The sequence below is a fragment of the Engraulis encrasicolus genome, chromosome 9, assembly GCF_034702125.1.
Source record: "Engraulis encrasicolus isolate BLACKSEA-1 chromosome 9, IST_EnEncr_1.0, whole genome shotgun sequence".
Taxonomy (NCBI): domain Eukaryota; kingdom Metazoa; phylum Chordata; class Actinopteri; order Clupeiformes; family Engraulidae; genus Engraulis; species Engraulis encrasicolus.
In genome coordinates, this window is record NC_085865.1 from 42,346,628 (window position 1) to 42,364,127 (window position 17,500).

General features: G+C 45.4%; 1 protein-coding gene across 1 annotated transcript in view; it reads left to right on the forward strand.

Annotated features, from left to right (window-relative positions):
- Positions 1-15,560, forward strand: part of zgc:101569 (uncharacterized protein LOC449822 homolog) — a 45,159-nt gene extending 29,599 nt beyond the window's left edge. The window contains exons 5-6 of the mRNA XM_063207186.1: positions 8,463-8,612; positions 14,997-15,560. Coding sequence (XP_063063256.1) covers positions 8,463-8,612; positions 14,997-15,220 — 374 coding nt within the window. The 3' untranslated portion in view covers positions 15,221-15,560. The remainder of the gene's footprint in view (positions 1-8,462; positions 8,613-14,996) is intronic.
- The last annotated feature ends 1,940 nt before the right edge of the window (positions 15,561-17,500 follow it).

A 17,500-nucleotide genomic window follows, 5' to 3' on the forward strand; every position in this document is an offset into this window, starting at 1 on the left:
TCCTTCTCAAAAATCAAGGTTGCAGCATTTTCTGGTGTTTATTGTCAACATTTTTGTTATCCTCTACACAAACATGAATATGTTAATCTGAAGAATAATTTGAAGAAAGGAAGAAATGTTTGCATTTGCAACTTATTTTGACCTTTAAACTTTGCATTGGCAACTTATTTTATGGTGATTGGGTGCTGTGGTGCACCATGCTAAGGCAACGATCCATATCATGGGCCTGCATGCCCATGGCGACATAGGACCCGATATCACTAAACTCTGGTAACACTTTATTTCAGTGTTACATTATCTATCTATTTCAGTGTTACATCTATTAGCACTAATATATACAATGTTAATGCCTGTATAAGTAACTTGTAAAACATGTACTAAGCAAAAGCACACATTTGTCAGGTCCTTACTAAGGTTATATTGGTAATAAATCCCTAATTGTGCATGAAGAAGACATTGGCGAATACATGCCTAACAAATGTTTGATTTTGCTTAGTACATGCATTACAAGTTACTTATACAGTATATAGGCATTATACCATTGTATGTATTAGTGCTAATAGATGTGACACTAAAATAAAGTGCTACCCATCTTCCCTCTCCAAAATGACCAAAATGGTGCTGATGCCCGTTCGTGTACCAGTTATGTTTGGAAGCAATGTGCTTACCTGTGAAACCTCTCGCATTCACACGCCACGGGGTTGTGTACTCTACCGCAGGTGATCACATGTTACCTGGATGATCTTGCTGACTAGGGCTGGGCTATATGGGAAAAAAATCACCATATGGATTACCATCGACCCTTTTCTATCACGATAACGATCTATATTGTCATATCGCCCAGCCCTACTGCTGACCATGTTGTCACAGTTTGCAGAATAAAAATAACTAACATTTTTTGTTTCAAACTAACTTTCTGGGTTCTTAAACGCTCAGAATTCCAGCGTGGAGATGTCAGGCGGTTTGATAAGGTGCGGCAACGACCACCAGCACGGCTCCCTGTCAGCCTATAAGTGACACTACAAAATGGTCCTGTCTTTGATGTGCTCAACTATCTGTGTGATGAATGGCTTCTGAAGGCAATGCAGGTAGAATAGCACTTTTCACATACGACATGTAATGCGACATGTAATGCGTATGGAATGGTGTGTCATACCACATCTCCAAAAGTGCATGTATTAACTGGTTTCCGGCGACCTTTGACTGGAGAGAATTATTTCAATCACAACCCTGTCTATGCGCATAGTAGGGTTTGGTCCAGTTGGTGTGTTTCTCTGGGCTTTCTCAATCCAAACAACACTTGAATGTGCTGAATGTTCCACCTAGTTTGTTTGTGACACATCGCTACTTGCGAGTGAAGTGCCGTGACCCCAAACATACTGGGCTGGACTGCATATGAAGTGCTGGTCCAAACAGTCGCACAAACCCCTTATACACCGCTACCACTTTCCCAGAGGACATGGGCCTCCATCAAATTGTCAAGTGCCGCCATATTCAAACAGCCACCATATTTAAACGGCCACAGGAATGCATCCCCATTCATAACATTATCCCCTCTTCTCGTAACCATAACCTGTGAGGAATGAAACCTGGACTCAGCGCCTCCATATCACTCTCTCTCTCTCTTTCTCTCTTTCTCTCTCTCTCTCTCTCTCTCTCTCTCTCTCTCTCTCTCTCTCTCTCTCTCTCTCTCTCTCCCTCTATTCCATTGTTTCACACTGCCTCTCTCCAATTCCTCCTTCATCTCTCTCCTCATTTCTTTGTATCCATCTCTTTCTACATTTCTATCCCTTTGTTTCCCTCTGCTTCTCCATCAATCTCTCTCTGTCTTTCTCTGGCCCTCTTTCTACCTCTTTGCTTCACTCTGTTTTTCTCCATCTCCCCCTTCAACCCTTCTCCCCATGTCTCCACCTTCTCTCACCTTTCTCTCTCTCTCGCTCTCTCTCTCTCTCTCTCTCTCTCTCTCTCTCTCTCTCTCTCTCTCTCTCTCTCTCTCTCTCTCTCTCTCTCTCTCTCTCTCTCTCTCTCTCTCTCTCTCTGCTCCCCCTGTACTGACACATGCTCCCCTCTCCCCCTCCCAGGAAGAACAAAGGCCCTGGCCAGCCGGCCTGCCACCGCATCAGCATGCCACCACATCAGGCATCAGGGCAAACAGGACACTTCCCAGACAGGATGCTTGGCTATCTGAAAGTAGTGGTGTGTGTGTGTGTGTGTGTGTGTGTGTGTGTGTGTGTGTGTGTGTGTGTGTGTGTGTGTGTGTGTGTGTGTGTGTGTGTGTGTGTGTGTGTGTGTGTGTGTGTGTGTGTGTGTGTGTGTGTGTGTGTGTGTGTGTGTGTGTGCGTGTGTGTTGGAGGATGAGTGTGGTGTATGGTGGTGATGACGGGGTGGAGGCTATCAGGAGTGAGTGAGTACATAGGGAAGTGTGTGTGTGTGTGTGTGTGTGTGTGTGTGTGTGTGTGTGTGTGTGTGTGTGTGTGTGTGTGTGTGTGTGCGTGCGTGTGTGTGTGTTGTGTGGGGCAGGGGGGTGTTCTAGACGAGTTCCGGATAAGAGGAGTCCTTCCGGCACCTGATAACAGCAATGGCAGAGGCTCAGGAGCGGGCTGATGGAGAGAGAGGAAGAGGAAGAGACGGATAGCAGGAGGTGGAGAGGAAGAGAGAGACGGATAGCAGTAGAGGTGGAGAGGAAGAGAGGAAGAGAGAGATGGATAGCAGGAGAGGTGGAGAGGAAGAGAAGCTGCAGGAGAGAGGGGGATATGGAGAGGGAGGGAGGGAGGGAGGGAAGGGGAGGAGGAGAAAGGGAAGGGGTGGGGGAAAGCAGAAGAGAGCAGGGCAGGGGGAAAGAATGATTGCAGGGGCAGGAGGATGGGGAGAGAGGGAGATGGAGAAAGGAGGAGATAGTAGAGTAGACGGGGAGATGGAGGGGGGGCAGACAAGGAGAGATGCAGGGGTGGGTGGGGGGCAGGCAGACGGGGGGGAGTCCTGGGGAAGGTCTGGTGTCTGGCTTTAGAGTAGGGTGATAACACTACGGAGAGGAGGGGAGACGCGAACAGGAGAGAAGGCCCAGAGCTGAGCTCCTGGTGTGTGTGTGTGTGTGTGTGTGTGTGTGTGTGTGTGTGTGTGTGTGTGTGTGTGTGTGTGTGTGTGTGTGTGTGTGTGTGTGTGTGTGTGTGTGTGTGTGTGTGTGTGTGTGTGTGTGTGTGGCTCATGGCTGTTATCTAATCAGTCGTGTCCGCTGCAGGGCCTGTGCAAGGCCAGCAGCCATATTGAAACATCTCAAGTCTGTCATCTCTTTTGTCTCTCAAGCTGTTGGTACATCAAAAGCGACATACGCTACCCGAGTAGCTGAGGCCGAACAGAAGTTTCGCCTTTAATTCACTTAATTTGTTATGGACGTCACATTGACATGTTTGATGTAGCTAATCGCATAACGGCTATGGCTAGTCAGCCTGGGACATTCAGAGATATGAACATTCCAATTGGTTTTCGCCGCACCACGTCATAGGTCCTTACTGTAATATTAGCTTGACTTTCATCGCTGAAATTCACTCTGGTCGTTCAGGTCACTTCGCTCCTGTCAAATTCACTTTGGTCGCTTTATTTTGCTCCATAGAGGAATAATGACTTCGATCGCTCCTAGTGTACACATAGCTTCATTCTTGCTTTCTCTCACTGCAGGAAATTCCCTGAAACTGTCTAATATCAAGGTGGTTGGCAACACTCAACTGCTAATGACAGCAGAAATTCTCACAAAAATTCTCAAGAAATATTCTCCATCTACTCTGTTCATGCTGTGCCTTCCACCATGCCTTGACTACATGGGGAAAAATATGAAACAATTGGGGAAAGTTTTTTTTTCAATAGCTTCCACATGAAGTGGCTTAGGGATGTCAAACCTTGCAGCAGGCTTTGACTACATGGGACTACTAAGACATAGCCTTGGCAAGAGCCAACTGTTCTGGTGAGCAGTCTGGCGAAAGCTAAGAGGAATCCGTGTCAGTGGAGGGTGGAAGATGGTCTGATCTTACTCTGCCATTTTAATTCATTGGAGTTCCGATTTCAAAATACCCATATTGTGCTTTATTTGCATGACTGTTACGATATAGTGTCGCAAATACATTCAAATAACAAAACAAAAGTGTGAATAGTGTTACCTTAACCAATCAGTAACGAACTTTGCGGATGAGTTCTCCGAGCTTGGAGGGTTTCGCCAATCTTCCACAATCTTTGGGGGGGGGGGGGTACATAGGATGGCGTCGCCAGGCTAACTAAGACACATTGCAATTTATTACCATTTCATGCCCCCTCCATCACACTGCTGTCCCGGATCACCAAGACACTGTCCCGGAAGACCCAGTTGCTTTCAGGGGGGACACATAGGCCTAGTCGCTGTCCCAGCCCTGGGCCAGTGTCCTGGTATGCTGGGACAGCAACAACTAGGTGTTCCGGGTCATCATTTTGGTGTCCCCAGACAGTGTCCTGGACGGTGTTCTGGGACAGGGCTTAGTGTCTTGGGACAGTTTACAGGGCACCAGCAATAAGTAGCACAGTACAATTATCACTCCCACTTCTGGAGAGAGAGAGAGAGAGAGAGAGAGAGGGAGAGAAAGAGAGAGAGGGAGAATAAGAAAAGAAAAGAGAAGAAAAGAAAAGAAAAGTGAACAGAATGAGTGAAAAGAAAGCTGGAGCTGGCCCTGTCATGGCCAACCCGTAGGGCACTCGCCTGCCATGCGGCTGACCGGGGTTCGATTCCCGGCCCGGGTCTTTTGCCGACCCCTCCCTGTCTCTCTCCCAAATCGCTTCCTGCCCACCTCTCACACTGTCCTATCAAATAAAGTGAAAAAAAGAAAGAAAAGAAAGCTGGAGCAAAGTGGATTGAGTAAGACAAGAGTGGTAATGTAAGCGAGAACAAAGAAAGACAAGCATATGTTGAGACTGAACAAGGGCCATAGGTGGGGAAGGGGGGTAGAAGGGAAAGAGAATGGATTGGGAGAAACACATTGACGGAGAGGCAGAGGGAGAGAATTTAAAAAAGGGAACAGAGATGGATAATGGGAGACAGGCAGGAGAGCTGTGGAGGTTTCCCATCATCCCTTTCTCCACCAGATACTGGAGAGCAGTGTGAGGCTTACTGTAAGATGATGATGCCTGTATAACACACACACGCACGCACGCACGCACGCACGCACGTACGCACACACACACACACACACACACACACACACACACACACAGAGAATCATAGTGCAGCCCGCCCCATCACCACTTTCCTTTCCAAATCTTTCTCTTTCCCCCAATATCTCTCTCTCTCTCTCTCTCTCTCTCTCTCTCTCTCTCTCTCTCTCTCTCTCTCTCTCTCTCTCTCTCTCTCTCTCTCTCTCTCTCTCTCTCTCTCTCTCTCTCTCATATCCACTGACAGCACACATGAGTGTCTCCTCAGCATCTGGGCTCTGTGTTGGCCGCTGCCAAACTCCACCACCTTAGTCCCGTACAGCACAGAAGAACATGCAGGCAGGCACACACATTTTAGTACTTTTATTTGGATCGCAGCACATTAAAAGTTATACAGACCCAAATACTGATGGAATACTGATGGATCACAGAGTTGCATAGATATGATCATGTTGTTATTCAGTCCAATATTTATGGATAAATATGGCATCTCCGTCTCCAAACGGACAAACTGCCTATGATGGCAGAGATGGAACAGTATTTTGCCAGTGTCTTTGCTGTTGTTTTGCGCAGTCCAGACAGTTGCAGCCCTGTTAAGACAAGTTTGTGTACATGCCCAAGGCTCCCAAATACTAAAACAACTAATCTGCATTGATACCCAAGGCCCACAATGGTATCGAGTAATGGCTGATATTTCAACATTTTAGAGTTAAAACATATGTCCATATACAGGTCAAAAGAGCATCTTATTTCTATAAGTGTTACAGTTCTATTGTCTTCATTAATTAACACACACACACACACACACACACACACACACACACACACACACACACACACACACACACACACACACACACACACACACACACACACACACACACACACACACACACACACACAGAGACAGGCACGCACACACATGCGCAGGCACATACACAGGCACATGCAGACACACACACATACACATGCATGCATGCATGGAGGGACGCACGCAGGCACACACACACATATGGACCCACAGACTACACCAACAGGGCATCAAGACCTCCCTCTGAAAACCTGAAGGATGATGGACAAGTGCACAGGACAGAAGAGGCAGACAGAGGCAGACATGAGAGAGCTAGAGGATGAAAGACAGAAACAGAGGGAGCAGGACGGAGAGCGGCGAAGGAGGGAGCACCCGAAAGAAAGGGAGAAAAGGAAGAGAGAGGGGGGTGGAGAGAGCATGAGAGAGAAAAGAGATGGAGCAGGAAAGCTAGAGAAAGAAGGGGGGATCTGTGAACAGAAGAGCTCCCCTCTTGCCCATCTGTCAGGAGAGAGAGAGGGAGCAGGAGAGAGAACGAGAGAGAGAGAGAGAGAGAGAGAGAGAGAGAGAGAGAGAGAGAGAGAGAGAGACATCTGTGAACAGCAGATCTCCCCTCTCTCCCGTCTATCAGGAGCCAAAGAAAGAGAGAGGGAGCAAGAGAGAGAAAACACGAGAGAGAGAGAAAGAGAGACATGTCTGGGAACAGAAGATCTCCTCTCTCTTCTCTTTGTACGGAATGAAAGAGAGGGAGCAGAAGAGAGAGAGAGACAGAGAGAGAGAGAGAGAGAGAGAGAGAGATCTGGGAACAGAAGATCTCCTCTCTCTCCTGTCTGTCAGGAATGAAAGAGAGGGAGCAGAAGAGAGAGAGAGAGAGAGAGAGAGAGATCTGTGAACAGAAGATCTCCTCTCTCTCCTGTCTGTCAGGTCCACAGTCCACATGTGCTGACTCTGGAGGAGAACAGTGCAGTGCAATTGGTTGCAGATGGCCAAGCGAGCGGCAGGCAATTGGCCCTATTCAAATCTGATTTATTTGAAAGGCTTTGGAGAGTGTAGCAGAACGTGCGAATAGAATTACATTATTTCCATAACGCTGTCCCACTGGAGAACCCCCTCCGACACACACATACAAGAAGGCACACACACACACACACACACACACACACACACACACACACACACACACACACACACACACACACACACACACACACACACACACACACACACACACTCACACACACAGACAGACCGGCAAACACACACACAGACCGACACAAACCCATACAAGCAGACACACACACACATACAAGCAGGCACAGTCACACATACAAACTGACACATGCACAGTACACACACACGCTCACACATACTTCACACATACAGTACAAACAAAAATACACACACACACTCTCACATACACACACACACACATACACATACACAAAACTCATGTACATACATACTGTACATATATATATTTGCATATACTCCATGACCTCTCTCTTAGTGCATAAGGAGTGCACGTTGTGCAACTGGTTTGGCTGCCCATACTGTTAATAACGGGTGGTCAAGTAAGCACATTTACGATGGAGAGGAATGTCACACAAACACACACACACACTCAGGAGTAAAATGTGTGTGTGTGTGCGTGCGTGCGTGCGTGTGTATGCGTTGGTGGGTTGGGAGTCACAGGAATAGTGTGATTTATGAATCAGTGAGGAATTACTGAAACATTGGAAACTTGGATGGATTTTGACTTGACAATGTGGGTTCACAATACTTATAGTATTTACTTACATGTATTACGTATACGCATATGTGGCTACACTGTACTGTGCATGTACTGTATGCAATATAGATACATCTGTTATTTCTCTTAGTGTCAAATACAAGAGGATTTTTCAGTAACTTTACATGTTTTACCGTGTCTACACCCCAGAAGTGACCACAGCGGCAGATATATTATTCCTCTTTGGAGAATCAGCGACTTGGGGGACCAAAGCAAATTGGGTGTGCAGAAGGAAAACAGAATTTAAAAGTTTGCAAACTATATGGTAAATTAACAAACTTCTACGTGGTTCCACCCAAAAAATGGTTTGTACACCCAAAAAATTGATGTCCACCCAAAAAATTGATGTACACAATGTCAAATGTCCCAGGTTGACGAGCCAGAGCTGCTCTGTGATGAACTAAATTACACATGACTCTTCACTGACCTCAGTGACCTATTTCTGTGGGTTGCTTTTGATCTGAATGTGCGCACACACACACACACACACACACACACACACACACACACACACACACACACACACACACACACACACACACACACACACACACACACACACACACACACACACACACACACACACACACACACACACACACACACACACACACACACACAGTCTCCCACAGGTGTCTGTGTCCTCTATGCATCCTGTCTGCGGTGTGTGACACCTGTTCCCCTCCCCCCTCTCAGGTGTTCCTCTAATTGATGGTGGCACGGTGCGGCTCCCCAAGCTCATTGGTCTGTCTCGAGCTCTGGATCTCATCCTGACTGGTCGTCCAATAGGAGCCCAGGAAGCCTTAGCCTATGGATTGGCCAATCGCGTGGTCCCGGATGGCCAAGGTAAGCAACGGCCATCTGCCACACTGCAGGTTCAGTTTATTTGGTTTATTTCAACAGGGAGGGCCATGTGCAAAGTACATTAGTTACAAAAGTAAAAAGACGAATGCACCAGAGTATAGCTTACAAGCTAATTTCCATCTGCTACCCTGCAGAGGAAGACATCAAAACTTTAATTGTCATCATCGAGCTTGTCACTGAAATATCTGTACAACTTATACAGACCTAAATGACCTCAATGGACCTAAATGAACAATCTGTCAATCTGTCAATCTGCCAGTGTACACTCACCGGCCACTTCATTAGGAACACCTGTTACAACTGTTCATTGAGGCAAATATCTGATCAGCCAATCACATGGTGGCAACTCTATGCATTTGTGTATGTAGACATGGTCGAGATTATCTAATGCAGTTCAAATCGTCCATCATAATGCAGAAGAAAGGCTATTTAAATGACTTTGAACCAGTGGTGTAGTCTACTTTTTTATGGTGGGTATACTGTATATTTGAGACCTTTTTGAAGTGGGTATACTGTATATATTTGTGCTATTCAAAACAATGGATCAATCAATTTTATGTGGGTATACTGAAATCCCTGAAATTTAGAAGTGGGTATACTCCGTATACCCGCGTTCTACGTAGACTACACCACTGCTTTGAACATGGCATGGCGGTTGGTTCCGAAGGGCTTGATTTGAGTATTTCAGAAAAGACTGATCTACTGGGATATTCAGACATAACCATCTCTAGGGTTTACAAAGAATGGTACGAAAAAGGAAAAATACAGTGAACAACGACTCGGGGGGCAAAAATGCCTTGTTGATGGCAGAGGTCAGAGGAGAATGGCCAGACTGGTTGGAGCTGATACAAAGGCAAAATTATGTCAAATAACCACTCAATACAACCAAGGTATGCATAAGAGAATCCCTGATTACACAGCACATCAAAATCCTGAGGCAAATGGACTCCAGCAGCAGAAAACCACATTTGGTCCCACTCCTGTCAGCTAAGAACAGGAAAAAGAGGCAACATTTTGGACAGGCTCACCGTAAACGACACCAGAAGATCGGAAAAATGTTGCCTGATCTGATGAGTCTTGATATCTACGGCAACACTCCGGTGGAATGATCAGAATTTGGCATCAACAACATGAAAACATGGGTCAACCCTGCCTTACATCAACGTTTCAGGCTGGAGATATAATGGCATAAGGATATTTTCTTAGCACAATTTGGGCCAATTAGTACCAATTTATCTTTGTTGGAATGCCACAGCCTACCCAAGTATTGTTGCAGGCAGTTTGGGCAGGGGTCCAACCCCGCACTGAGGTGTGGTGTATGTAATGTAGTGGCCGGTGTAGTGTACATCTCAAATCATTATGATATTTTTCAGCATCTTGGCCTGTTTTAGGAGAGGCATTTTCTGATGCAAAGGAGGCTGAAGGACTCCCATCCTACTTTTTGTACCACCATTTATACACATCTGGATTTTAGGAAGGGCATAGATGTTTATTGTTTTGGAAAGCTTTTGAGTCCGTAGATTAAAAATCCTAGAATGTTCTAAACAGTAGTCTTTAGGCAAAAGGGCTAAAATAGCTGCTGATTCACACAATATGATTTACAGTAACTCTTCCATAACAATTACCTGCTATATAAATTAAATTGCCATTGAGAGTATTCTGTAATCTGCACATGAAAGTCTAGTATGATAAAATACTCAACAAAAGCTCATTCAGAAATTTACAAGCACCTTACAGCTCCATGCTTGCCGGCGAAATGCTTAATGTCAACTCTTAGTGCATTTATGACTTTTGATTTTCCTTGACGCTCGGCTTATGGAATACACTTTATGATTGTAAGGCCTCAATGTCAGGCCAACAGTCAAAACCCCATGGTTCCTCAACAACTTACATAAAAACTGACGTAAAAATATGTAAAGTCGACATTAGAATTCGTAACCACCTCAGTAATACACAGGAGCGGGCTATGTGAGGTATTCATGCATAATCTGCTGGCAACAGGATTGGTGTGGCGCATGTGAAGAAGAAAATTCCTTCCCTTTATTTCTCCTCCCTTTCTCTCCATCTGTCTCTCCACCTCCTTTTTTCCGTCACTCCCTCTATTCTCACACTCGCACCCAGACTTCTTCAAACGGCATTAGCTGATTACACTAATGCATACTGGAAATGGCCTATCTCTATCTCCCATGGCAACAGCCAAGCCGGGCTAATAGGGCAGGGGGGAGGATGGAACTTTTGGGTGGATGCAAAGACTGCTTGCAGCAGACTGCAGACTTGCTGCAGTATTGCCCACATTTTTTCTTCTGGGACCCCCTTTTGGGCCTATGAATATTTTTCATGGGGGGAGGGGGGTGTAGACCTTCCTTTAACCTGGAAGGTCGCATTGGTATACTTCTAAAACCTCTTCTTCCAGGGAGTCCTGGCCAAGACGGCATAAAAGACAAACAAACAGAGGAGGCACATGCACAAGACAAGCAGTCTAAAAAAAGACAAACAAGCACACAATAGACAACAACACAGGGGACCACGAAACTGACCTACCTGACATACCGTAGAATGGCATAAAAGTGAGGGGATGGAAGTTGCTGTAGGTGCAGATAGGGGATGATGTGGGGTGGGGGCTGGGTGTGCAGACATAGTAGCTTACAGGGAAGCACTTGAGCATCAATAGTTGGGCATCTGTACAGTGTTGGCCGTTTCCGTAGGAGGTGGGTCTGGAGCCAGTCCAGCTCTTTCATGTGCTGTCTGTGGCATGCCGAATAAAATGGCTTCATTCTGGCCATAGAGAGCACTGTACAGGAAGGCTCTGGTGGAATCTTGCTCTCCCCTCTCTCTCTCTCTCTCTCTCTCTCTCTCTCTCTCTCTTTCTCCCCCCCCCCTCTCACTCTCTTCAATATTCTCTCTTCAATCTATCTCTGTGTCTATCTCTCTTTTCTCTCTCTGCCTCTCTTCCTCTGTCTGTGTGTCTGTCTGTCACTCTCTCTCTCTCTCTGTTTCTCTCCACTCTCTCTGCCAAATTGACTTTCTGCAAATGCTATAAATTGGAGCAAGTGGCATATTAAAGACTGATCGTTTGATTGGGGATATGGTGATTTAAGATGCTTACATGCCAGCAGTAGCCTGGGAACTCTCATACTGCCTTTAGTTCTACACAATCGTTTCGATCTGAAAGACAATCTCACTTGTGATTAGGTCTGGTGGTAACCAGGCAATGCCAGCAGTGTACCATACATCACATCAACTGTTTACAAAAAGATGGAGTGTGAACATTGAGTTGAGGCCGATTGATGGCAGCATATAGTTTGTTGTTTACCTGGTAATGAGAGGTTTTGGAGCATGTTTGTTCGATATGATGGGGGTCTTCCTCGCGTGCCTCATGCTGTCTAGCCTCTCTGGCTCCCAATCCTCCATATATCTATATATCTCCTCGCTCCTCCAAAGGTCCCTGCCCTGTATGTTTATAAATAAATATGCACATGCGCTTTTCCTGATGTGCATCACACGTACGGCACATCGTGTATATGTGTATTTCCTCCCTTGGGGATTTAAACAGTAGCAACATGATTTCCCTGTATATGGAAATGTGGCGTAGTAAATATATTTATGTTGTGTTTACTGTTTATGTTGTACAGGCCTATGCATACCTGTGTTGTGTTTATGGGTCGTGGGTATTCAATATTTATGTGTTTCTGTATACCGACAGTGTTCCTTTTTCTGTGTTTGAACTGTATGTCTGTGTGCGCATGTACAGTAGTGCTCATATGTTTACATACCCCAGCAGAATATATGCTTTCTCTGCGATTTCTCACAAAATATGAAGGATTACACAAAACCTTTTTTTTCACTCATTGCTAGTGACTGGCTTAAGACATTTATTAACAATCTGCTGTGTTTACTCTTTCAAAAGCATGATCACAACCCAAACTACCCAAATGACCCTGTTCAAAAGTTTACATACCCTAGTTTCTGGTGCTGAATATGGCCATGTTTAACATCAAGGACTAAGGCTCTAAATTGTTTGTGGTAGTTGTGGATAAGGCTCTTAATTTTCTCAGATGACAAAACAGCACATTCTTCCTGGCAGAATGGTTGTTTCCTATAATATCTTTGGGTGTCTTGCTGGAACCTCACATTTGAGGTTTCCCCTGAGTGGCTCAATGATGTTGAGATCAGGAGAGTGAGATGGTCGCTCAAAAACCTTCATTTTATTCTTTCTGAAGCTAATTACGGGTTGATTTGGCTTTCTGTGTCGAAATATTGTCATGTTGGCACTGTTGGGATTTCAATTCAGAAATGCAATATGAGGGGGTTTGGTTGGAATCAAGCCATTGGGCAAGGGAATCATTGCATTGCAATGATCATTGCAAGGGAAATTGTTCAGGAGGCATAGGACAACCAAAATATAACTTCAGGTGAAATATAGGACAACATGAAAAAATGCTTTAAACTGTACAGCAAAGAGGCACTTGAGGAAAGATGGGCTGTTGGGGGTTGCCAGGAGAAAGCCATTACTACGAAAATGCAAACATGTTATTTTGCAAATGATACACCAAATATGTGTTTAATGTTATTTTGCAAATGATACACCAAATAGCATAGTGAGAAGCATCAGAATGCCTGTGACAAAGTCATTTGGAAAAATGAGATCAATATGGAACTTTTTTCAGCCACTATTAACAGTACCATTTGGAGAACAGTCAACGGAGCCTATGATGAAAGTTACACCATCCCTTCTGTGAAACATGGTCATGGACCACTGATGTCATGGGGACATTTGAGTTACAAATGCACTATACTTTTGGTCCATACTCGCAGAATGATGAATACATTGCCCTGTGAAAAATACTGGAGGAAACTTGACACACATCAGCCTTGAAACTGCACATGGTCCATTGTTTGGACATGCCAACATGACAATATTTCAACACAGAAAGCCAAATCAACCCGTCATTAGCTTCAGAAAGAATAAAATTACGTTTTTGAGCGACCGTCTCACTCTCCTGATCTCAACATCATTGAGCCATTCAGGGGAAACCTCAAATGTGAGGTTCCAGCAAGACACTCCAAAATATTATAGGAAACGACCATTCTGCCAGGAAGAATGTGCTGTTTTGTCATCTGAGAACATTAAGAGCCTTATCCACAACTACCACAAACAATTTAGAGCGGTCCCTGATGTTAAACAGGGCCATATTCAGCATCAGAAACTAGGGTATGTAAACTTTTGAACAGGGTCATTTGGGTAGTTTGGGTTGTGATCATGTTTTTGAAAGCGTAAACACAGATGATTGCTAATAAATATCTTAAGCCAGTCACTAGCAATGAGTGAAAAAAAAGGTTTTGTGTAATCCTTCATATTTTGTGAGAAATCGCAGAGAAAGCATATATTCTGCTGGGGTATGTAAACATATGAGCACCACTGTATGTGTGCACATGTATGTGCAGTCCCCTCCAAACGTCTTGGAACAGCAGCTGTTGTTTTTGTTGTCCGTTGGAGACCGAGGGGTTTGAGATGAAAAGATGTGTATGAAACAAAAGTTCAGAATGCCAGCTTTTATTTCCTGGTATTTAAAGGTGCACTGTGTAATATTTTTTGTAGTTCATTTATAGAATTCACGCTGTCAATTTACAAATGTTACCTTTTCAACAAACACTTACCACCAGCATTAAATTCCAAGTATTCATTATGACTGGGAAAATTGCATTTTACATAGGGCCTACATGAAAAGGGGGACCCTCTCCATGGTCCGCGATTTTTAATTTCCTTAAATAGGCATTTTTAGCTGCAAAACTTAGTCCTTTGGTCATATTAGTACATATTGTTTTCTTATTTATTAATATTAATGAAATGATCAAATTTGGCAATAGGCAGCACCGTTGCAATGAGCAGCATAGTTGCAATACCTACTCTGGCCACAATCTTACACACCTACTCTGGCCACAATCTTACACACGGTACACCTGAACAAAACCTTGTTGCACAATGTCAATTTAGTTATGGCACACATTTCATACATACTGACTGCCTACACTACACATCGTGAACATGTTGAATCTGAACATTTGTTACATAGGCCTACTCGTCTTTTCGTCTCAAAACCAAATGTCTTCCGTGGAAAACAACAACAAGAGAATTTGGTTTACTGTTCCAAGACTTCTGGAGAGGACTGTACTGTGTGTACTGTACTGTATGTATACTGTATGTGTTTTTGTATGTACTGTCCAAAATGAAGGTGCCTGGCAGCCTACACATTCAACACACAATACACATTGCAAGACAGCACAAACATATTGCACACAACTGCTTACACGAGAATATTGTTTATGTCTGTCTGTCTCTGGCCCGTCTGTAACACCCCACCCCAGCCCTGCAGGTTGCCATGGAGCTAGCGGAACAGATAAGCAGCTTCCCTCAACAGTGTCTCCGTGCCGACCGGGATTCCGCCTACCACGCAGCATTTGACTCCGCCTCCTTCTCTGAGGCCATGCAGTACGAGACCGACCGCGGCCTGCCTGTTGTCAAAGCCGAATCTGTCGCTGGGGCAACCAGGTTCAGTTCAGGGATTGGCAGAGGAGGGAAGTTCTCCTGAGCAGTGTTCTACAGGTGCATAAGTCAGGGTCACTCATACTTTTCTGTTGCTCATGTACAATTCAAAATTTGGCTTATGCTTACAGTTCCTGAATAGGACACATGGCCATTATTTAAATCAGTGATTCCAAACCAGGGGACGTTTACCACAAGGGGTACATGAGCACACAACAGGGAGTATGTGGAAACAATGTTTAAATAATATCTTTATGGAACATAGTCACATTGGTGTAGGAGGTGCCACACAGGACAAAAAAAATGTTGGGAGACTCAGTTTAACCCAGTAAGGCACGGCTCTTGTTATAAATTAGCTGTTACCAGAATGGCAATGACCAAGTTGCAATGTACATGTATTACTAAAGACCCTGTGCACTATCACAGTGGTGTAGTACTATGGTAGTTAATTTTTTTCAGTGGCTTTTACACCATTCCAGGAACGGCATGCATAGATAGACCTGGCTCCGCTTCAGCTGGTCTTCAGCAGGTTGTGCAGCAAAATAAACAGTAGGCAGGTTTACAAGACATACTCAGGATAGAAATACTGTATGCAGACAACATAATATACCGGAATTATGAATCCTTCTTTGCCACCTTGACAAGATGAAGACAAAGTGGACAATAGCATTGTGTCGATATTAACATATGCAGATATGCAGTATCAAAGAATGTTATCATTGTGACTTTTCTGAAGGGGGAATACTGATGCTGAAAGTACCACAGCAAGTCCTACTCCAAACACTGATTGTGTAAGACTCTGACACCTGCACAACACCTAGAAAAATAAAATGAAATATCTTCTCTTGAATCTATCCCGTGATCCTTGTGTAGGGACACACAAAAGGAGCCGAGTACTGTCAGATCTCTGACCAGACAGGCCATTGAACTAGCGAACACAATCCCCACGACCATTCCTGGAACTTCGAAGCCTTTCAGCCCGCCTCGACAGATGTCCCAGGTGTTTCACACACGCACACACACACACACACACACGCACACACACACACACACACACGCACACACACACGCACACACACACCACACACACACACACACACACACACACACACACACACACACACACACACACACACGTACACACACACACACACACATACACACACACACACACATACAGCCACACGCACATGCACACACAAATGTCTGAAGATGCGTGTACACGCGCGCACACACACACACACACACACACACACACACACACACACACACACACACACACACACACACACACACACACACACACACACACACACACACACACACACACACACACACACACACACGGTACACACACGGTACACACAGCTGAAGACAGTCACCTGCCTCTTATTTGTCCCGGCTATTTGACTGATCCTCTGGTATCAAAGGATCCATCGGAGAGGAGAGCGGCACTGGAGCTCTTTAAAGCAGAACTTCTTGGAATTATCAAAAGCCCCCGGAAACAAGGACTTCAGAAGAACCAGCATTAAGCCGCGGCTCAGAGGAGAACTGCTGCACTGAGGGAGGGAGGGAGGGGATGGAGAGGGAAGGAGGGAGAGATAGAGAGAGGGGGGTGGAGGTAAAGAAAGAGAGAGGTAGGGTGTGAGGAGAAGAGAAGAAGAGACCTGCACTGAGGGAGGGAGGGATGGAGAGCGTGGAGGTAGAGATAGAGAGAGGAAGGGTGGAAGGAGAAGAGAAGAAGAGACCTGCACTGAGGCAGAGAGGGAGGGAGAGAGAGGGGTGGAGGTGGAGGTAGAGATAGAGAGAGGGAGGGTGGGAGGAGAAGAGAAGAGGAGACCTGCACTGAGGCAGAGGGAGAGGGATGGAGGGAGGGATAGAGATAGAGAAAGGGAGGGTGGGTGGGAGAAGCGAAGTGCACTAAGGGAAGGAGGGGGATAGAGAGAAGCAGAAGAGGGAGAGAAAGAGATAAAGAGAGATAGAGAGTTGAGAGACACCTGGGAGAAGAGAGGAAGAGAGGGAGGAAGAAAATGATTGGGAGATAGAGAGAGGGATCAGGGAGGTGAGACGTGTGTCCTAAAGAAGTGAGGAGAACTGCACTGAGGAAGGAGGGGGGAGCGGTAGAGGAAGAGAGGGATAGAGGGAGAGGCGGAGATGGAGAGATGAGAGAACTGGGTGTAAGAAGGTAAGAAGCTCTTCCAAAGTTTTACAACGGTGGTTTTAGGCCGACCAGAATGGAGCCAGTGCCGGTCTGCGAACAGCCCGCATTCACGCTGGCGCTTAACTGTGTTACCCAGATGAACCTGCTGACGGCCACATTGTCGAC